Source organism: Elgaria multicarinata, chromosome 11 (assembly GCF_023053635.1).
Source record: "Elgaria multicarinata webbii isolate HBS135686 ecotype San Diego chromosome 11, rElgMul1.1.pri, whole genome shotgun sequence".
Lineage (NCBI taxonomy): Eukaryota > Metazoa > Chordata > Lepidosauria > Squamata > Anguidae > Elgaria > Elgaria multicarinata.
Genome location: NC_086181.1, coordinates 6,623,209 through 6,646,550, shown reverse-complemented (window position 1 = coordinate 6,646,550; position 23,342 = coordinate 6,623,209). Strand labels below are relative to the sequence as shown.

Here is a 23,342-nt window from a genome sequence, read left to right as displayed (position 1 = left end):
AGGAGCAGGATTTTAAAGAAATGCTTACATCTGTGTAAGCTTTAAAGATAAAGACACCAAAATTGGCACAGTAATAGATATTAGGGAGAGCTTTAAGAGACCAAATTTGAATTGAATTTGGTCATCCGTTGATTTTTTTAATGATTTTTTTACATTTCCCCCCTTAAACTCACTTCCTGGTATGCAAAGGATCACTGCCGCCCGGTAGCAAAAACAACCACCACGAAAGCTTAGCACTACGGGGATAATCCGAGGGAAGCAGGGTCGTGGGATGGAACTTTTTAACTCTCTCTCTCCACTCCACCTTTTATTCTCTCTCTCTCTTTCAAATCAACCAAACCAATGATACGACAACATTCACACAGCTCACCATTCTAACTCCCCACTCCCACTTACCATTGCCTGAAAAAGAAAAGAATTTGTCAAATCAAATCAAACGCTGAACCAAAGACAGGGATTGTATGTTTGTATGTATTTTGCAGCACATTTCTATATATTCTACTCAGAAGTAAGTCTGGTGTTACTGCCAGATTGGTATTTATAGGATTGCAGCCTTAATCTTCTGTATATCAAGCTCTTCCATCAAGAAACTCAGGTTATTGCTTTTGTAGAATCAAACTAACTCATTAGGCCTAAAGGTTTTTGAGTTACCCTCTTATGTGGATAGGAGATTGAATCCATACAAAGCCACATACAGGGCACTGAGGGCTGTGAAAGCAGCAGGCTTTCCAGTCCCCAAAAGGTGGGGTCCATTTTTCCCCATGGTCACTCCACTCATTTCGATCATAGCTCCAGTTATATTCAAGTCTTCTTCGGTTAAATGCTGGGCATGTACAGCAAACTTTTTTTCTGTGCAGCTGAAATCATTTTTTAGGATGCTTTCAACCTTTGCAAAAAAAGAAAGAAGAAAAAACAGAACTTGTTGGTCTGTAATATCATCACTTGATCAAAAGTAATTAACGTCAAAATACCAGGAGATGTAAGATGCCTTGCGAAAATGTAGTCATGATATCCTGAGTGTACTACGTGCAGCTTGATGTTATGCATTTTTATTAGAAGGCAAGCACCCTAAAGTTCAGTGGAACGCCTTTCCCAGTAAGCATGCGAAGGATTGCAACCTTAAACATGGAATCCTTCTGCTTGGCTAGTAGCCACAATACATTTTAGAATAGCAGAGCTATAGAGAAGGTTCATGTGCCATGCTCTGATGGGCCAAGTCTAAAGGTATCTGTAGCCTTTAGACTTGTGCAGTTGTGATACTGAGCCTTTCTTGAATATTATCCGATTTCAGGAAGTGTATCTGCCTAATGTTTTCTGCCTCTGCTTTTTTTTTTTTAAAAAAAAAAAAAGCACTGCCCCCTGAAAAGTATAAGAATTATTTGACAGGAACTCTCTCTTACCAGTGCCAGCTGCTGGGACACAATTTTCTTCCCCACAGATTCTGCCAGGATTATCAATTGGTCCTCCATCAATTCTGGAAAAATAAGGAAAACAGTCTGAGGAAAGGGTTGCATTCTAGGAAGTGCATTGCCAAAGCAGACCTGGCAAGACTATAGTCAGTAATAATAGCAATAATTACCATAGTTCTCAGCTGGTTGGGATATCCAAGAGAAGAGAAGCACAACGTCCCCTCTCATTTGTTGTTAAATTATTCGTTTCAATCCACAGATTGTTGGCCTCCCAGAGAAGTGATTCAGTAGCAGTTTGGCAAATCAGTTAGAATATCTATGAAGATATTCTCTCAGCAGCTTCACTATGATTTCCTACATCTCTTTTAAATAGTCCTAGATATGCATTTTATTTATTTTGTTTGCTCAAGAGATCACCTCTCTCTATACTGGAATTACCTTAAAACTGTTACCCTTGCCTGTTGAAAACCCATAGGCTATAAGTCCCCCATGCCTTCTCCCCAATCGTTCTTTATCCTATGACTGAGCTGCCTCTGCCCAGCCCAGACACCCTAAATTTGAGGGTAACGTACTTGTTATACAGCCTTCTACAGCCTGCCAACAAAGACATTTTTTTATAGTGATTGAATCAATGTTGTCCATCATTGTCAGAACTGTGAGAAACCAGTACTGACATACTCCTTGGACGTGTCTGCTTTCTCAGAGTATAAATCAAGAAAATGTCCCATAGCTGAGGAATTTGGAAATCCTTATTTGCAGCTAAAATTAATGTCTTGTGTGATTGTAATTATGGCAGAAAGCTGGAGTGGACAAATCCATCACTTTAGTATATGTTCACTCATCAGTCCATTCTGTCCAGTTTCTGCAAACATAACCCTGCAAATTATTATAAAATTCATATATATATAAAAAAATATTTCAAAACATGCATTTTAATACAGATTTTGATACATTCTTTAGCCAAGAAATGTAGGAGAATATCTGGTGGCTGTGAAAGCTAATGGATAAATATGTTCCAGTCTACACATTATTTCAGAAGGTCCGGATCAGGCCATTTACCCCTGAATTCAAAAAGATTGAGTTCTTAAGCATTCTTAGTGTAATGTAAGATGCAAATACTATTGCATATCAAATCCAGGGCCATTACTGCTTAGCTCTGTCTACAAGAGGCAGGTGTCAAATTTCAATCAGCTTTAGGCTGCAATCCTACGCATGGATAGGATTGCTCCTTTGGTTCTGAAATCTAAGACTGGCTTAAAGATGAGGTTTTCTCCAGCTTTACTTGCAACTGCTCATGAGCACAGAGATCCTTTAGCGAAATCCATCCATCCTGGTGCTTATTGCATTTTGAAGGATATAATCCTTACCACTTAGAGCTTGAAGAAAGTAGAGGACTGCCTCAGCAAGGTCAGTGTTAATGGCTCCACTGGCATCACATAAATTCTCCACCAGGCCTTGCAACTCTGGTTTGAATGCCTTCAGCTTGGATTGATCATTGTTGGCAATAGCCTCTTCCAGCTAAGAGTTTTAGGAAGAGGAAAAGATATTAATGCCAACCTGTTACATATGGATTTGGTGAAAGGAGGGGTTTCTCAAGGTGATGAGATTTGGGTATAGCTTTTTATGTAAGTACTGGTGAAGTTCAGGATTTGGACCAATTCATTTTTATTCAGATATGGCAGGTCTTAAACCCTATAGACCAGGGGTGGGCAATGGAAGGCCCTCCAGATATTTTGGCCTACAGTTCTCATCACCATTGGCTATGTTGGCTAGGGCTGCTGGGAACTGTAGGTGAAAACATCTGGACGACGGCACACTGGCCACCCCATGCTATAGGGCCTAGAAACCTTAGGAGAAAACATTGTTTTAAAAATTCTACAAAATAGAAACACAAGTTATTGAGGACAAAACTGGGAGTAATGCTAAAAACATTGTTGTTAGCAACTACTTGTGCCCTCCTAGTTTTCAACATTGAATCTAATGTTAGAGGAACTGGGCTAAAGTGACTTTGAGGAGGAGGTTTTTGCTGTAGGAGCAGTGATGGTTCCTGGTGCATGAGCACAGTAGGGAGCACTACAGTGCTCAAGCTGACGGTCTAGTGACAGACTGGGGGGAGGGGTATTTCCATAGTGCCGAGTTGGCACCGCATCCTCCCAAATCCCTGTGCTTTTGCTCTTGCGGCGTTGTACCGCATTATCCCCATGCAAAGGAGCAAGCACAGGGTTTATATGGATCATGGGGGTGGGGGGAGCCACCACCACTGCCATCTTCCCTGGCTTTCCCCCCTTACCTTGCAGGGATTGAAGCCTGGGGAAGGGAGAACCTTCCCCTGCAGCAAAAGGAAGACTCTTCTCCCCATGATGGCAGTGCAGGGGCATTCTGGTGGACATTCAGCTTGCTGGCTGGCCCCCTCCCCTCTGCCTGGGTGGGCAGCAACCAATCCGGGGTCACCGTCTGCCCGGCCATGCCTCCGACGCACCCCCAGAGCATCATCCTCGCTACACTCCAGACAAAAAAGTTGGGGTAAATCCCCAACTTTTCTGCTTCGGAGCTTTAGGGGAAAGTCCCAGGACGCCTGTGTGGTGGCTTCTGCATCATATAATTGACCCCGCACCACTGCGCACCCACACTGGGGCTTTCGTCATGTATACACAGCAAGTAAGGCTTTGATTTAACACCAGAAAACTGCTGGACAAAAAAATTGCCCCTCTGTTAGTAAATAAAGCACATTACTGAATGTGGAAGATAGTAATGGGAGAAGCCTAGAAAGTCAACATGGCAATTGACATCGTAACTCTACAATTAATGCTGAAAGTAAACAGCGTGGGAACCATGAGACCCAAAGGAAGAGAAGAGCTGTACTCACAAAAAGGAGATATTTACCTGGAGCTCCAGTTTTAGCAAGAGGTCGTTCTCCGTCATGATAGCCACGAATCCAGTTAGAAACTTGCAACACAGATTTGCAGATAACAAAGTGAACGTGGCATATTCCCACTTAACTTCTTCCACTAGGTCTTTACAGCCCACCAAAGACCGAGAAGGGAGGCTTGATGCTGCTATCCCAGTTAATGAAAGGACAAATCATAGGACTAAGAATTATTATTATTCTATATAACTATGTAACTATTCTATGCACATAATTTACTCAGACCGCCGTGTGAGCCCAACATAAAAAGTTATTAGTACATAGTATGATCACTAGGATAAAAGGCACCCAGTGAAATTAATTTGCAGCAGATTTTACATCGTGCAGAGCGTTTGCAGGGGATTTAAAGTTTGATTTACTAATTTTATTACAGTTGATATCCAAAACACCTGTACAGTGTCTGTATTTCTTCCTCTTCTGCCTTCATTGTGGGGCTAAATAGCAGTGTTAGAGGGGGAGGGATTTAGCTCAGGAAATTGGGTTAAGCCTTTCCTCCAGTGCTCTGATCAAAGCTGGGTTCCCCACCACTTCCCATATTTACATTTAAGTAAACATAGTGTCAGGAGATCAAATTACAGATCTCCCCCCATCTCATGTAGTTTTGCCCAAAGAATATTGGGCTTCTTCATTTGTATAAAGAGCATCTCCACTTAGGACATGGTCCAGAGAATTGAAGATTGCATAGATGAAAATCTAACTTAATTGCTAAATTAATTTAATTCAACTGTTCTGCTTAACACAGTTACTGCAGCAATGCTGCATGGAACACACTCTGTTAGCAGTTACAGTGATTTGATTCATTGGTACTGATAGTTTACAAACCTATTACCCTCAGAGAAGTTCTGCCAGCTCTCAAAAACGGATTATTATCAACAATGATAATAATGATGACGATGATATGACAAACAGTTTTAAAATAATAAACGTTCATATTAGAATCAGGATGTCCTTAAATGATATGCCTGATAAAAAAAATAACTCAGATGTCAAGGAAGAATAAAAAGTTTTTTTTACCTGCATCAGACTGAAATCCTGGTTGTTCTTAAATGTAAAGGAATCATAAGGAGGAGGTAGAGGTGAGAAAATGTGACATGTTAATAGTATAATCACTGTCAGATGTCATTTTAGTTTGCTTTTCCTCCCCAACATAATACAACCCCTGTAAATGATCTGTCTACGTATTTCCTTACTCCACCCCTGAATGCCATGAATACATATTGCTGTTTGATAAGAATTACAGCGCAATCCTGAACATGTTTATTCAGAAGACCCATTGATCTCAATAGAGGTTACACCCAAGTAAATGTGGATAGGATTGCACCCTTACTACATTTTGTACCTGTCATACAATTTTAGAGCAAAGCTTTGCAACATACAGCCCTTGACACACATTTATGTACAGTATTTACTTGTACATTCATACCCTCCCTACCACCACCATCACAAGCAAGTCCCTTAAACTTTAAGGTGTGTGTGTGAAGCAGGAGGGTTATGAACATATATCTGATCTTTTAAGGCTTAAAGGATCAGATATGCAATTTGTTTGTGTGCACATGATATTGGATACAGATTTAGCTATGGGGACCAAAGTGACTTCAATGTCTCAAAAGTGCCTTCCATCAACTTTGGTTGAAGATGGAAGCCTGCTCTTGACATGGTTATCCATATCTTGGAAATATTTTATTTAAATTATTGCAATGTAGGACTGTCTATGAACACCATTTGGAAACTTCTATTTGTTCAAAATACAGCAGGCAGGTTATTGACAGAAATTGAGAGAAGTTATCATACTGTATCTATGCATAAAGATTTGCTCTGGTTACCAATTCAGTTCTTGGTGCAATTCAAAAAGCTGGTTTTGAAATGTTGGTTAAAGCTGTAATGTTTTCTTGGATCAGGATACCTGAAGGACTGCCTGATCCTATATGATCATACCTGAGTGTCCACAGGATCTCCAGTGGAGGCCCTGTTTGAGCTGAAGTGAGGCGGGCAGCTGCCAGGGCCTTCTTTGTTGTTTAAAAGTATATTTCTGGCTTTTACAGTTGTGGCAATATTGTTGAAAATATGACGCCATATGCAGTAGAGTTTCAAAACCTGGAACTTCCTCAATTCCTTATAATTTCAAATGTTGTAATTTCTAAGTCTCTTTTCATGGCTTGTAAACTTATTTGGAGAGGATGTGTGTCAACAATTCTAGAATCTAGTAGTAGTAATAGGTTCTTATAACTTCTGCCTCTAGTTTAGTAGCACCTATAAACTACGGCCATGTAATAGGGGGAAACACATACTATGGTTACTTTTTAACGTGAATGGAAGAATCTGGTTTGGTTTGATTCAAATTGGTTGTTGGACCCACATATTTCACTTAACCCAAGAAGTAAGATAGATTGGTGCTAAGACATGTAATATAGGAACCAACTCTATTTTTGTACCAAATGCTGTTTTTACAAACATTTAAAATCTTTCCCCCCAAGGAATTTCAAATGCTCACCTTTTCAACTGGGATGTTAAAATTGCTTCTATTAGTTTTAATGTTGTTTTAATATGGTTTTATTGTCTATTTTTATGTTTGACTATTGTCTATCAGGGCCATTGTGCCAAGACTGAGAAATGTGGACACTGAAACCTGGCATGTATACTAAAAGGACCCTAGCACTGTGCACCTCAGGCTTATTTTGTTTTTAACATGAATAGGCTCCTCCCTCAGTGGCTAGAGTGGCAGTGAGTGTGACTTCACACCAAAGGGGGTGGGCACAAAGTGTTCAACTCTGATGGCTCCATAAATGCACTTGAAGACTTCACTGTGTCAAACTAAGGACTATTCCAACCCATGCAAAACTGGATTAATTCAGTAGGTGGCCTTAGGCAAGTCTCTCTGTCTCCATTTAAATCTATCTCACTAGATTTGTGAAGGCTGAAAGCCCATTCAAATGTTCTTTGAAGGAGAGACGTCACCCAAATACAATGTATTAATGACTTTAGCAGGACAGGCCTGATACTATATACCAGCTTGCTAGATCCTTGTCTTATTCAAATATAACAACCATGTTAATAACAACTACATTTCAAAATGAAAACATCTCTTTCCTTTGTTACGTGCATGCTGATCTTCATTTGTTGTTGACACATGCTCACGTTTTCATTTAACTGAATGTGTATCACTGTATTTTTGGATGGTCGTAAAACCTGTCTGGATTCACTAAACTGTGGACATTTACTGAACCATGTGTTAATCCTTCAATTTATACCAGAGGTGCAGAACTTCAGCCCCGGGGGCCAGATCTACCCCTCTGGGGTTCCACAGATGGCTCCAGCCCCTTCCCCAGCCCCACCCACTTTCCACCAACCCACCAATCATCTGGTAGTTCCCCGGCTTTTGTGCAGTTTCCCCCCCCATTCTAAAAGGTTCAAACACCCCACTTAAAGCTTAGTTACTGGCAGTCAGAGCTTTAAGCTAAAATATCCTGGCAGATTCTGTATTTTGACTCCACCCTTTTTGCCTTCGGTCCCGACCACCATTGAAATGTGGCCCTCAGGTGTTCCTCCAAAATGGAACTCCTCTCAGGCTGAAGGAGGTTCAAAACCCCTGCTTTATCAACACACAGTTAAATTCACAAATTGAGAGATGTGTTGGTAATGATAATAGGCTTCCATGGCTTACTACAGTGAGCTATCTCCTGGTTCAATTCGAATCAAGTAAAACAACAAAACAACAACAACCAGAATTCTTGTTCGTTCTCTCTCTCTGTCTCTCTCAAAGATCACCTCAGAGGAGAAAACATGTGTGTGTTTTGTGGGCAGTGATGGTACAATAAAACCATTTCTATCACTATGTATCTAATGAAATGTCCATAGGTATCAAATAAAATGTGCTTACCAAAAGTTCTTGTTTTCTTATTTGGATAGTAGTAAAGACCTGGGGAGAACAGGAAAACAGTAATAATTACATAAAAGGGGATTAATAATGATAATTTATCTGAAGATTCACTTTGTGAATGTGTTTGAGAATGTCTTCCCAATATTGTCTGAACCTGGAAAGAACTATGGAATACCATCTAGAGAAAGTTAAGCTTTAACTTAAGTAAGTCCCATTGAACTTAGTAGGGCTTACATCTAATTAGGTGTGTGTAGGACTCCACTACTAAGCATTTTAGTCCTTGTGATGTATATGGCTCACATATACCACTTACACGCAGCAGCTCAGAATGCCGCAGAATGGCTGTGGGAGTTTGCCCTCAGCATCCTTATTCCAACCACTATCACACACCAACAACTTCCTCATTTATATTTTTGTTTTACCATTCCTGTTGTAGGCTACCCTTTTCTTATGGGCTTGGATCTGAAGATAAGTTAACTTGAGGAAGTTCCCACCCCCTCTTCTTCTATGCACATCCAAAAGCCTCTCCAGAGGATTGGGGGCCCTTCTGAACAATGTGGGATGGAGTACAGGGGGGTGCTTGGGATCAGGAATCTTTTCTTTCCAGTACTTCCTTGTGTTAACGTAAGATCCAAGCTTATTTGGGGCAATTGCCCCCCAATGCCACATCCCATATTGTTTAGGAGGGCACCCCCTACCACCCGAGTGGCTTTGGGAGCAGTGCAAATAGCTGCAGAGGTTGGAGGGATGGGAAACTTTCCTTCCATGAACTTCCTTGAGCTAACTTATCTTCAGATAAATCCCTCAAGCTTAACTTATCTTCCAAGTCAACATTTCTCAATTTCACATTAGCTTAAATCCCACTGTAAGGATCTCTGGATTATCAATCAATCATCAGTTTATTGTGCTAGCCGAAGGCCATGACAAATACATCCATAGAAAAGCATACAACTATAAAAGTACACAACAGTTTAAAATAACCAAGAGAACCATACAGACATGCTTAAATTTACTGTGACTAAAGCTCTCATTTCGCTCAGCACTCTGAGTCTCCATGGCAGTTTATAGCAATTTTATCTAGTTCTCGCTTCCTAATCTTTTTCGCTGCCAGTGCAAACAGGGCCACTTTATGAGTGACATAACTGTTGGTATCGCTAAGGAGGAAGAGAACTGTTTCTGCTTTGGCATTCATGCCTCCATATGTCAGCAGCGGTTTCAGGAGTCTCTCTCTTGGGTCCCTATACAGAGGGCAAGTTAACATATAGTGTGTTATGTCTTCCACTTGTTGTTGACCACAGATACATAATCTCGATTCAAATGGTACCTTGTGGTAGCGTCCATCCAGCACTGCAGTTGGCATCACTTGAAACCTCAATTCAATGAAAGCATTTCTCAGGGGCAGTGGCCTCAATTTGGACAGATAACATGCTCTATAGTGTTCTGTTTTTAGAAGAGGGAACCACCGAGAGAATTTAGAATTTTTAATAAGTTGTAGGTCCCTCTTGAAATCTACCCAAAAACACCAATCCCTTAGTTGCTTCTTTTCCATGCTTAGAGCAAACTTCAATTCAGGGAGATGATAACTATACAGGAGCTTTTGGGATATTGCCGTCCAATGACAATTGTTATCCATTTCTAGAAAACACTTAGTAGGAAGACGCTCATTTTGCAAGATGGCGATTCGTTTAAAATATTTTAGCTGCGCACTCTCAATTCTTGCCCTAACTGAAGGACTACCAGCTTCTGTGCGCAAAAAAGCTGCAGGGGTACCAGATGGAAGAGAGAAAAGTTTTCGAAGGAAGTTGTTCTGCACAATCTCCAAGGCTTCAGTCATGGTGTTGTCAGACCCCCAGATTTTAGACCCATAAAGCAGCTGTGTTATTACTTTAGTGTTAAAGATTTTTAGGGCAGGTTCGATCAACTGTCCCCCTTTATTATAATAAAACTTCATTAAAGCCCCTATAGTTTTTTGTGCTTTCAATTTTGCTGCCTCCCTATGCCCTTTCCACGAGAAGGACTCGAGAATACCCAGATAATCTCTGGATTATGCTTACATTCAAGTAGAACTGGATGTGCAAGACCATAGCAGTATGCGTTGTGAACTAGCTTCTAGACCTGTCTATTAATAACACTTCATACTCTGATCCTTGAGCCAAGATCATCTGCCCCGGAGGTCACACAGCTTGGCCAAACCTAGAGCCTGAGACAAATCTTTATGAAGATGGGGATGGTTTACTAGTCTCTAAGCCTATGAAAGACAGTTTAGATCTTTCAGAGTGTGGATGGGGCATCCATCACTCACAGCCATTTTTTGCCTGAGGAACCTCTAGTAAAGCTGGCAGAGGGCATGGTCAAAGATATTCAAGAACTCCGCAGCATGAAGCTTCAGACCTCAGCATGATCCTGTTAGGTTCTCTGCAATTTTGCTTGAATTAAGCTCTGGCACTTCTGGGATTGAAAGCCTCAGTTAAGCTATGGACCACCAATGTCTGTCTTCCTTGGGAACTCTTCCAGCTCCTGCAAGTGCATTAAGAAAAGCCCTGCTGATCAACCCTGCTAATCCAGCACCCCATTTCCAGCAGTTGCCAGCCAAATGGCAGATCTAATAACCATGATAACTCACAGTTTGGCTAGAATAGGACACTAAAATTTTCTCATCAAAGCAAGGTAGTACAGCTCATCGTAGTACAGCTCTCACATAAACTAGTACTTACTTGCTGTATTATCTTGGATTCGCAGTTGCTTAACTGCAAATGCCAGGATGCAGGCCTTTGGGATGACAATTGCTTTCCTGGTGTCTCTGGCACCCTAGAATATGACAAGAAACCTTAGATCGACTACATGAAACAAAATATAGGTGAAAGGAGATGTTTTGTTTCTCTCCTCCTATTTCATGATAGGACACAACTGAAATCGGACCTTCAGCTTCATTTTGATCCAGGCTTCGTAAAAGATGCTGCCTTCTGCTTTGCTGGATTCATCAAACTGTGTCTCTTCCACAACCTCTACTGCTTCTGAGATCACATAAAGGTTCCTTTGAAGCTTCTTTGATTGTTTAATAAACTCGTGGTCCATGTTGATATTCCTGATGTAGGAGATACACATCCGTTATTCAATATGTCTCAAGCAGAACAGGTTGCATAAAAAGTTATGGATATAAAAATCTCCGAGCACAAGGAGCACCAGTGACGAAGCATCTCAACCCCAGTGACAAAGTGTCAGGACACACACATGTTAAGCAACTGGATGAGGGAAGGTAAGTGAAATTATTTATTTTATTATTATTATTTATTTTATTATTATTTATTTATATAGCACCATCAATGTACATGGTGCTGTACAGAGTAAAACAGTAAATAGCAAGACTCTGCCGCATAGGCTTACAATCTAATCTTATTTATTTATTACTTACATTTCTATACCGCCCAATAGCCGGAGCTCTCTGGGCGGTTCACAAAAATTGAAAACATTCAAAGTATAAAACAACAATATAAAACCATACTATAAAATACAATATAAAAGCTCAACCAGATAAAAACAGCAGCAATGCAAAATTACAAATTTAAAACACCAAGTTAAAATTTATTTATAGACTGTTAAAATGCTGGGAGAATAAAAAGGTCTTCACCTGGCATCTAAAAGCATATAATGTAGATGCCAGGCGGACCTCCTTAGGGAGCTTATTCCACAGCCGGGGTGCCACAGCAGAGAAGGCCCTCCTCCTGGTAGCCACCTGCCTCACTTCCTTTGGCAGGGGCTCGCGGAAAAGGACCCCTGAGGATGACCTTAGGGTCCAGGCAGGTACATATGGGAGGAGGCATTCCTTATTATTATTTTTATTTATTTTATTTTTATTTATATAACACCATCAATGTACATGGTGCTGTACAGAGTAAAACAATAAAATAGCAAAACCCTGCTGCATAGGCTTACATTCTAACAAAATCATAATAAAACAATAAGAAGGGAAAGAGAATGCACCAAACAGGCACAGGGTAGAGTAAAACTAACAGTATAAAAGTCAGAACAAAATCAAGTTTTAAAAGCTTTAGGAAAAAGAAAAGTTTTTAGCTGAGCTTTAAAAGCTGCGATTGAACTTGTAGTTCTCAAATGTTCTGGAAGAGCGTTCCAGGCGTAAGGCGCAGCAGAAGAAAATGGACGAAGCCGAGCAAGGGAAGTAGAGACCCTTGGGCAGGCGAGAAACATGGCATCAGAGGAGCGAAGAGCACGAGCGGGGCAATAGTGTGAGATGAGAGAGGAGAGACAGGAAGGAGCTAGACAGTGAAAAGCTTTGTAGGTCAACAGGAGAAGTTTATATTGGATTCTGGAGTGAATTGGAAGCCAATGAAGAGTTTTCAGAAATGGAGCAACCTTCAGATACTTAACTAATTATTTTGTTACCTGAGGTAAACATTTATAATTTAAAATTCATAAACAAGTGCTGAAGCCAAAACAAGGCCACAGCAAAGGAAGCTAAATCCCAGAGGTGTAACCACTTATAAACTTACAGTAGAGAACTAAATATCCTGGGGGGGGGGGGGGAGGAATCCAGTGAGAACTTTCAGTTGTTGTTGTAAGATTTCAGAGTAGTTTTAAACAATCCCAGCTATGTATTTTAACTAATCCCAAACTATAAAGGGTTGTGGGGGAAACAATTCATAGCTCTACATTGACAGGAGCCTCTGTGCAGGACTAAATCCCAGGCAAGTTTCGGGAAAGCTTCAGGGGTGTTGACTAAACTTGCTTGGGATGTAAGTCAATCCGACTTGGAGGATAATCAAAGATGTTTTGGGGCAGTTACATTGCCTCACCTTTTCTCCCATGGCACAAGCTTATTAGTAGTGTAATTATAGCGAGGTTCTGAGGAAGCTGCAGTGAAACCGGTGTAAAATTTGAAGTCCTGTTAAAGTCTTATGTCACTCAACATTTCAATGCCAAATATATGAACCTGTTTTTGGACTTTACTATGTCATGTGCATATATGTTATAAGTATATAATATATGTCTCTATCCTGCTATAATTTCTTTCATGCTAACACATTATATTAAGTCGTTTTACCCCACTGTCCTGGCTGTAATCAGTTTTTGTGCAGTTGTGTACTGTTTAGCATTTGTTCTTGCTTGAATAACGGGCTCAAGTTAAAGGAAGCCAGATTCCAGCTGGACATCAGGAAAAACTTCCTGACCGTTAGAACAGTACAACAATGGAATTAGTTACCTAGGGAGGTGGTGGGCTCTCCCACACTAGAGGCCTTCAAGAGGCAGCTGGACAACCATCTGTCAGGGATGCTTTAGGGTGGATTCCTGCATTGAGCAGGGGGTTGGACTCGATGGCCTTGTAGGCCCCTTCCAACTCTGCTATTCTATGATTCTATGACCTTGGAATCTGACCATATATGAAAGACAGTGGTGTTGAGAGGTGATGAGTTTGGTTGGGTATTGGTTGGGTATACAAAGTCAATATCCGTAACGTTGTTTTCTTTCAGACTTACCCTTTGCTTGTTAAAGAGTCGAGGACTCTGGAGGAAACATGTATTTTTTTCACCTTCACAGACCTTGCATGGGATAGGCTAGCAGTGCCTTTCACTTCTACGGCTGTTGCATCAACACGTCCACCAAAATCCCCTTCCACTGTTCCATCTACCTGGTCCACAATAATGATTGGATCTGAATCTTTGACCTCTGGAGACAAAAATTGAGAACATCTGCAACAGTGAAAGGGACATTAGAAAGATGAAGAAAAACAGCAGTATGTTAGAATAAGAGTGTTCTGAGCATACAATATACCTTAAATGATGTAGATGTGAACACACATAAATCACTTTTTTTTACCTGTTGGTCCCCAAATATATTATTGATACTGTCTTCTATCTAATGGGGGGCTTTCACCATTCACACAAGTCAGGGCACCCAATTTTCACCATCACCCTTGCTTAGGCCCCCATTTACTCAAAAAACTTCTCCTGAGGTTTGGGGATCCTCTGGAACAGAAAGTGATATGATGTTGAATTATACAGAAAAATTGACAAAAATCGGGTGTTCCAACTTGCATGAAGCACACTTTGCTTCAGCAACACCACCATGAGATATAGCCCATTGAATTTGGTAGGGTCTATGTAGTGGTAAGGTATATACCACGGTTATAAGGACATCTCTCCTATGAGGGAAGGTTACAACAGCTGGGATTGCTTAGCCTGGAAAAAATGAGGCTAAGAGGAGACATGACAGAGGTGTACAAACTTATGCATGGTATAGAGAATGCGGATAGGGAGACATAAGAACAGCCATGCTGGATCAGACCAAGGGCCCATCTAGTCCACCACTCTGTTCACACAGTGGCCAACAAGCTGTTGACCAGGAAACCACAAACAGGACAGGGGTGCAACAGCAACCTACCACCTATGTTCCCTAGCAACTGGTGTATATAGAGTTACTGCCTCCGACAGGAGACATTTTTCTCTCACTCTCAAAATACTAGAACCCGGGGTCATCCCATGAAGCTGATTGATGGGAGATTCATGACAGATAAAAGGAAGTACTTCCTCACACAGTGCATAGTTAAACTATGGAATTCACTACCACAAGATGTAGCGATGGCCACCAATTTGGATAGCTTTAAAAGGGGGTTGGATAAATTCCTGGAGGGGAAGACTAGTCCTGATGGCTATGTGCCACCTCCAGTACCAAAAGCAGTAAGCCTATATACACCAGTTGCTGGGGAGCATGGGTGGGCGTTGTCATACCTGTGTCCTGCTTGTGGGTTCCTGGTTGGCTGCTCTATGAACAGAAAGAGGCTCAGTGCAAATGTGGGGAATGAGCTTTAAAAGCAGGGAGAGATCACATACAGAACGCAGCAGCTGCTACTTCCAAATAAATGTGCAGATTCTGGTTGTAACCCTGGTCCTATGTTGCAGGCATCCCATTTTATCTAAAGAGGCTCCTGTTTCTCTGGGCAGTCCCTTTAAGAAATTAGCACTAGCAGCCCCTTACTTAATCACTTCCTGAATTTCTTAGCTCCTTAGAATGGGTTGTCCTCAGCTCCAGCACTGAAATTAGCTATTTAACTAGAGATTTGTGCTCTTTGATTTTGTTAATCGTTCCACCTGAATGCAGAAGCACTGCAAAAACTAAAAACAACAACTGCTTAGTCCTAGAAGCTGTCTATGTGTGTTAAAAGCCCCACGGTGGCGCTGCATCAGTGATGCAACGCAGCAGCCATGTCAAAGCTACTGTGGGGCTTTCCTGCGAAGCCTCGCATTTAACAAGTTGGAGACTTACCCCAACTTTTTTGGCTGGAGCGAGGTGAACCCAGCCCTTCTGCTGTCTAACCTCGCTCTGTCGTTATGGCAGAGGCATTCCCGGGAGGCAGGCGACCTGATTAGTCAACAAAAGCCTGCCCAGAAGGTAGGGGATTAGCTGAATGGCCTCTGGAAAGCCCGCACTGCCTTCTGTGTGGGGATTAGTCACAAAAGTGTGTTCAGAGGACGCCGTAAACCATGGCTTTAACTATGGTGACTAGGGCAAAAAGGCTTATTAACCATGGTTAAAGCCATGGTTTAAGGTGTCTTCTGAACATGGCCTGGCTTTCTGGCTTAACCACTGAGGTTAAAGCCATGGTTTAAGGTGTCTTCTGGACGAGGCCAGTGTCTATCTGCTTTCCTAAGTGATCACTGACAGACACTTTACATATTACATTTTAAGAAGTTCATAGAATTATAGAATAGTAGAGTTGGAAGGGGCCTAAAAGGCCATCGAGTCCACCCCCCTGCTCAATGCAGGAATCCACCCTACAGCATACTTGACAGATGGTAGTCCAGCTGCCTCTTGAATGCCTCTAGTGTGGGAGATCCCACAACCTCCCTAGGTAACTGGTTCCATTGTCATACTGCTCTAACAGTCAGGAAGTTTTTCCTGATATCCAGCCGGAATCTGACTTCCTGTAACTTGAGCCCGTTATTCCGTGTCCTGCACTCTGGGAGGATCGAGAAGAGATCCTGGCCTTCCTCTGTGTGACAACCTTTTAAGTATTTGAAGAGTTTTTGGAACATGTATAATACCATGTTCCAAAACCAAGCTCCATTTATGGAGTACCTTTTCCCGAGAAATAAGGGAGGCATCAGTTCTTTCCATCACTCTAGAGACAGTTAACCCTTTCCACTCCCATGAAAGCTCCTCCTCCCTCAGCTGTCACCACCAGCAGCCATTGCAGCTGGCTGAGCTGAGGGAGATGAAAGGGGGAAGCAGGGCCTCTTCACCAGCCCTGCTGAAAGACTAGTTATTTTCCCCCCTTTCCTCTTCCCTTCCCTTTTCTCTTGCAGGTCATGCCTTTTCAGATTATAAACCTGTGGGAAAGTACTGTATTATTTTACTGATGGGATATGAGCTGCTCTGGGAGCCTTTTCAGCTGAAGAAAAGGGTGAAAATACAGAAAGAAAGAATGGTGCTTCCAGGCAGAGGGTTTCTACCCTCACCATTCAGAAGGCACTGTACAGCTATTCTGTCTCTTCTTTTTTAATGGATTTTTTTTCCGGGAAGAAGAAAAACTGAAGCAGCAGTGAAAAACACAGAAGGGCTATAAATAGGAAATGCCACCATCTGAATGACCCATCAAATTCTGTGAATGAGGAAGTGCAATTGCATAATCAAAGCTTCATCTGGAAGCACTCTTAGTAGGATATTACTGCTGCTGATTGTGAATTTTGAATTTTAAACTTGGTTCAGTTCCAGTCTAAACTAAGTTACCCATAGATTGCATAGGAATTGCTGTGAAAATTTATTTATGACCAACACACGTCCCGTTGCTTTTAATGGGAGCTTAGTGTGACTTAGCCACACTATCCACTTGGCGACCAAAGAAATCTCTATCCCAAAACCAGGCCTGAAGCCAGATTGAAATGGATTTAGACAATTTGTCTCATCCAGCAATCTCTGGAGCTGAGAAGCCACTACACATTCCACCACCTTGTCCAAGAATAGAATATTGGAGACCAACCAGAAATTATTCAATACCTGTTGCCACCTCCTTTAGGCAAGATGGAACCACGTTACTGTAAAGAGGAATTCACTTAGCCACTCAGCCATTCTCCCCTTGCTGATTTTATAAACCAGGAAGGGCATGGGTCCAGCACACAAGTGGTAGACCTCACCTCTCCAAGATCCTGCTCACATCCTCAGGTTGCACAAACTGAAAACTATCCATTATAACTCAGCATACAGGAGCCAAAGTTACATTCCTATAGCATCTAAGTTGGCACAGTTATGATCATTTTTATCCGCAAGGTCTCACGCTAATTCATCACTATGGGCTATCAAGTAGTTTACTTCTTCTTCTTGTGGGCCATAGCATAAGAGGTTTTTACCACCCCTGCTGGCAACTGAGCAAATGCAATGGTGGCGAAGTACATTTTCTTCACCATTTGCATTGCTATGGAGTAGGCTTTCAAATGAGCTCTAGCCTGTGTTTGATTGCACTCATACAGAGTTTTCCACCAATGTTGCGCTAGCTGATGTCCCACTCATTTCATTGCCTGCAGCGACCTGCAAAACCAGGGGATTTATTAGGCACCACTCCATGAGAGAGAATGCTCAGGAGCGAGCATGTCAACTGCCATTCCAGAGATCAATGAGGGCTTCAACAGAATCACCTGCTGAGGTGACAGGAGAATCCCCAAAAGCCACCAGAAAGTCATCTGGATCCATCAGTCTTCTGGGACAAGAACCAGTTTTCCTCTCCCCTACTGGCACCTGTACCCTCCAGACTCTCTCTGGAGGGTATGGGGTCTTCCCAGAACAATATGGGATTGGGCACAGGGATCTACTGGATGTGGGGCAATTTCCCCACATTTGCTTGAATCCCAAAGTATTAATGGATTAAACTTCTCCACCCCAGAGCAGCCCTCCACATCCCATACCATATTGGACTACATTGTTCAGGATGGTCCACTGACCCTCTGGAAATGCAAAGAGGAAGACAGGGTGGGAAACTTCCTTTCCATGAAGGGGGGGCACTTGTGCAATGCAAGGTGGAAGAGAAACAGAGAGGGCATAAGGCCCCCATGGGATTCTGAGATTTTAGCAGACATTGCGCACATGCTCTTGTGCATAGTTTGGTAGCTGCGAGGGATAGAAAGTTGCTTTTTAAAAAGTCCCATTATGCTCAGGAAACTGAATTCTGCACCCAGTGCTACATTCTGCATTTTTCTGTGCTGTCAAATCGTGGCATACACACAGCCTTGTAAATAATGGGTTAGATCCAGACTTAGTCATACTTAGAACAGACCTGTAGAAATCAATGGGACTGAAGCCAGCTATGGCTAACATGTCCCATTAATTTCAATGGTCGACCCTATGCATGCCAAAGGGTGTTTCCAGACTCTGTTTTTGTGGTGCCACCACCCTGCCTCATTCATAGACATTTATGGGGGGCTCCAGACAATGATGTCTCCCACTCTTAACTCTCCTAAGTCTTCCCACTGCTTCTTCTGGTTTCTTTCTTAAGGAAGCAAAGTGGGAACAGCTGCACAACACCTTTTCATTAGTAGTGCAAGAGCTCTCTATCTGGAAACACCTTAAATCTGGATCCAACTCAATATTTGGAAATTAAATCTTGGAGATTACCTAATTTTGCAGCATGGTCCTCTAATGACAGCACATCCCCTAGTTCATATCCAGTTTTATGGAAAGGACAGTTCTGCCACCACGAACTCTTTGTCTTCCTTTGAACCAGGCAGAGAGGTCTAAAATGATTTTGGTTTATAATGCTGTCTACTGGGATCAGATCTCCTTTTGGGTCCAGTTGTTTTGCCAAAGATTTAGTTGCCTTACAGAATGACATTTCCAGGACTGATGCAGTTTACTCTAAAAGGGAGAAGCAATGAGAAACAAAACCATGAATTGCAATGAGTTGTGCAATATGCTGAAGAATGTCCCCCCCCCCACTTTTCAAGTGATCTTTCCTTTCAGTAGTGAAAGTAATTTAAATCACGCAGTGTCCTTTGTGCACCTTCTTCAGAGGTAGGCAACTTGTGCTCTCCAGATGTTTTGAACTACACTTTCATAAACTCCAGCCAGCATGGCCAATGGCTGTGGCTTATGGTAGTCGTAATCCCAAACTTCTGAAGGGCACCAGGTTGCAATTCTCTTTTGCTCTAATGCCAAACATGAATGATCTTGTGCCTTTTATTTATTTATTTATTTAATTAATTACATTTATATACCGCCCCACAGCCGAAGCTCTCTGGGCAGTTTACAACAATTAAAAAAGTAAACATTAAAAGTATACAAAAAATTAAAAACATAAAAACAGTATAAAAACAACAGTATCCATTTAAAAACAACAATTCTGGGGTCCATTAAAAACAAACTTAACGTTGTTAAATGCTGTTAAAATGCCTGGGAGAAGAGAAAATTCTTGACCTGGCGCCGAAAAGATAACAACGTTGGCGCCAGGCGAGCCTCATCAGGAAGATCATTCCACAGTCGGGGGGGGGGGCAACCACTGAGAAGGCCCTCTCCCTTGTTGCCATCCTCCGAGCTTCCCTCGGAGTAGGCACTCGGAGGAGGACCTTAGATGTTGAGCGCAGTGTATAAGTAGGTTCATGTCGGGAGAGGCATTCCAGCAGGTATTGTGGTCCCAAGCCATGTAGGGCTTTATAGGTTAAGACCAGCACCTTGAATTGGGCTCGGAAACATATAGGCAGCCAATGCAAGCGGGCCAGAATCGGTGTTATAGTTTTGAAGTGAAACAAGGTCACCCCAAATAAGGAAGTAGTTTCTATACATCCATGGTATATTCATTTGTAAATTAAATTTTGAAAGATTTTTTAAAGAAAACCGCAAATACTTGACCAGGACTTATTTATTTAAACATTTGCATCCCACCCTATATCATTAAGATATCAGGGCAGCATACAGATCCATGGACAGTTGAGGGCAATTAGACCACTGAAAGTTGAGGATGTCAGGTCAAGGGAAGAGTAAAGGAAAATGAAGGAACACAATGGGCGGGGGGGGGGGAATGAGCTTGCTCAAGATCCTAGTACATTTCTATGGTGGTGGAAATTTGGATTGGAGTGATGTGCATCATCAGGTTTTTAAAAAAGCTCTCCCTCTACTATACAGGAGGTAGGGAAGGGGGGAAACTCTTCTCAGCATTTTTATCCTTCCTCTGTCTTGTCAACTCTAAAAATGAAAAAAGAAAAGAAAAAAAGACATAGCTCCTAGACCCAGATTTAAAGTCATAGTTGTTTTGGGCGTGAGATTTAGGACACAATCCGATGCATGTTTAGAAAAAAAAAAAAGTTTTACAGCTTCTAGTATTCCCCAGCCAATATAGCTGGCTGGATTCCTGGGAGCTGTAGGAGTTTTTCTGTCTATCTAAATAAGCATAGGAATACGCCCTTAAGTGAGCACTACCAAGCACGTTGTACAGAAACGCCGCCCTCTCTCCCCCTCCCTGTGCCAAACCTGATACAATTTTTTTTAACGTGCTACACTAAATATCAAGGAGGCACTTCACGCATCAGATTAATATCGGCTGGCTTACAAACACTTGATTCTCCTTGCAATATAACGCGGCTCCCCCACTTTCCTCTCTATTAGTCTGTTTGAAGAAAAATAATAACCGGAGAACCATAACAACATGAGCTACAGCTTTTGGGGGGAAAGTAGTTCCCCCGGTTTGCTTCTGCTCAGCCTCTTGGATCTACACTACTGCTTCAAAGCGCTTTATAACAGTTTTGACAACTGTATATGGAGTGTGTATATGGCCCCAACAGTTGTCAAAACTGTTATAAAGCGCTTTGAAGCAGCAGTGTAGATCCTGAAAGCCACGAAGGCAAGTGGACAGACAAGCGTCGCCAAAACAGAAACGGAGCTGCCCCACTTCTGTCTTACTGCGAAGCCTGAACCCTTCTTACCTCTCCAGGGACAAAACCGGTGGCTTTTTCTTTCAAATCTGGTTCCTCGGTTTTAAGCAGCACGGCCCTTTCGAGATCTCGGTTACAAATAAAGGAATCTTCTTTTCTAACTTCCGGTTGCGACGGGGGTGGTGGTGGGAACTTTCTTGTTTGTTTCTTTTTCCCTCAAAGTAGCTGAATATTGCAGTAATTTATTTTCCCCGTCTTGGGGAATAATCGTGTCTTTTTAGAGGCACGCGTTGACTAATCCGCTGGCCGGGCAGGGAACTTGTGGCGACAGGCGCCCTCCCTGCGAGGAAACGGGGAGGCGTTGAAGTCTGTCCGCTCTTCGTGGCAGATGCGCCCAAACGAGAAGGAGCAGAAGGCGGGGGAAGGCTGCCCCCCAGCCCGCCCCGTTTTTTAGCAATACCAACCAGCTGGAGCCCGGTCGAAAGCAAGGCGCGGGGCGGGGGGAGCTTCTTCTCCCCGTCTTACCGGCTGCAGCTCTTACAGCCACTGAGAAATGTTAAAAAGGGAACCGTTTCTCCTATCTGTGAGGGGCCAAATAAAAATCAAGGATAAATAAATAAATAAATAAAAGGGTGTGAGGAAGAGACTCAAACAGAAGTTAGATCAGTGGTTCCCAAACTTTTTCAGGTCACTGCCCCCTTGGTTCCACAAACTCATGCCCAGTGCCCCCTACCCTACACTATAAAAATCATTATTCAGAATAGCGGTTTTCAACGACCCACTAAGGAAGATAATAACAATAAAATTTTAAACAGTAACAATTAATTGAATATTTATTCAAAATCCAAAGCACCCGCCGCAGGCTTGCCAAGGGAGGGAGGGAAAAGAGAGCAAACGCCTCTGTTTTGCAGCCAGCGTGGCGGGGCACACCATGCAGGGTATGTCTCTTCATTAGTGTTTTGGTGCTTCTGAAACATTTCACTTCATCGTTAAAAGGACTCTTCTTAAACAGTATTAATATATGTGTGGATTCTTCCCCTATATGGCTTGGGATCAAACTACCTTCTCCCATAAAAATGTCCATAGGTTTTAAGACATTCTGGAGAGGCGCTTCTCAGAAAAGACTACCTCGAGCGCCCCCCTGCTGCCTCCTTGCCTCTTAATGCCCCCCTATGCAATCCCACCCACCCCCAAGGGGGCAGTACCGCCCACTTTGGGAACCACTGAGTTAGATATTTAATCAACATCATCATCCACTTCTCCCTCTCCCTCTGGATCCAGGCGGGGAATATTAGATACAAATACCATAAAATACATAAAACTGATTAAAACATATAAAATTAATATAATATTAAAATAACAGTCAAATATCTTAAAATTCGACTGGGTAGGCCTGCCGGAAGAGATCAGTCTTTATAGCTTTTTTAAACCCAGAAGGACTGTTAAGTTGGTGAATCTCCTCCAGCAGACCATTCCACAGTCTGGGAGAGGCAGAAGAGAAGGTCCTCTGGGTAACAGCTATCAGCCTAGTTTTGGCTGACTGGAGGACTTGAGTGTGTGGGGTGGATTGTACGGGAGAAGGCGATACAGCAGGTAACCTGGACCCAAACTATGTAGGGCTTTAAAGGTAATAACCGACACTTTATACTTTGCCCAGAAACTAGTTGGCAGCCAGTGAAGTGATTTTAGAGTTGGTGTAACATGGTCACCCCTAGATGTCCCGGTGACCAACCTGGCTGTCATATTTTGATCTAGTTGAAGTTTCCGGACTAGGCACAGCACATCACAGAAGTCGACTCTCAAAGTTACCAGCGCATGCACTACCATCGTTAGGTCTTCTAACTTTAGGAAGGGGCGCAGCTGGCACATCAGCCAAAGCTGATAGTAGGCACTCTTGGCCGTCGCATCTATCTGGGCTGTCATTTGGAGCGATAGATCCAGAAGCACCCCCAAGCTGTGAACACAGTCTTTCAGGGGGAGTGTAACCCCATCCAGAACTGGACAACACACCTCCAAACCCAGATTAGGGCCTTTGACAGTAAGCACCTCCATCTTGACTGGATTCAGCTTCAGTTTGTTTTTCCTCATCCAGCCCATTGTTTTTCCTCCAAGCACTCATTCAGAGGAGACACACTATCCTTAGCTCACTGTTGTCAAAGGCATAGAGAAATATATTTGGGATCCATCAGCATACTGATAGCACCCTGCCCCATGCCTCCAGATGATATCTCCCTGCAGTTTCATGTAGGTGTTAAACAGCATTG

The 23,342-nt window shown here is 42.4% G+C and overlaps 1 protein-coding gene across 2 annotated transcripts; it reads right to left on the bottom strand.

The window, feature by feature from the left end:
* Positions 1-453: 453 nt before the first annotated feature.
* Positions 454-21,445, bottom strand: GSDMA (gasdermin A). Of its 2 annotated transcripts, none has more exons than XM_063137528.1 (11): positions 21,130-21,445; positions 18,830-19,069; positions 13,705-13,894; positions 11,132-11,297; positions 10,927-11,020; positions 8,213-8,251; positions 5,350-5,376; positions 4,293-4,465; positions 2,777-2,927; positions 1,401-1,474; positions 454-886 (listed from the first exon to the last, which is right to left on the bottom strand). In XM_063137528.1, the coding sequence occupies exons 2-11, from the start codon at positions 19,044-19,046 to the stop codon at positions 656-658; spliced, it is 1,362 nt and encodes a 453-aa protein (XP_062993598.1). In that variant the 5' UTR covers positions 19,047-19,069; positions 21,130-21,445; the 3' UTR covers positions 454-655. The 2 variants fall into 2 exon arrangements, with proteins under 2 accessions (XP_062993598.1, XP_062993600.1); XM_063137530.1 differs by having other exon boundaries at positions 4,293-4,462.
* Positions 21,446-23,342: the final 1,897 nt, after the last annotated feature.

Bases quoted from the DNA above. Each gene is read 5' to 3' on its own strand.
- GSDMA (XM_063137528.1), bottom strand. From the start codon at position 19,046: ATGTCATTCTGTAAGGCAACTAAATCTTTGGCAAAACAACTGGACCCA. The intron at 8,252-10,926 runs GTAAGTACTAGT...TGTTCTCCCCAG, and splicing joins AATCCAAGATAATACAGCAA to GTCTTTACTACTATCCAAAT. The intron at 5,377-8,212 runs GTAAGCACATTT...TTTACATTTAAG, and splicing joins TAAGAAAACAAGAACTTTTG to AACAACCAGGATTTCAGTCT.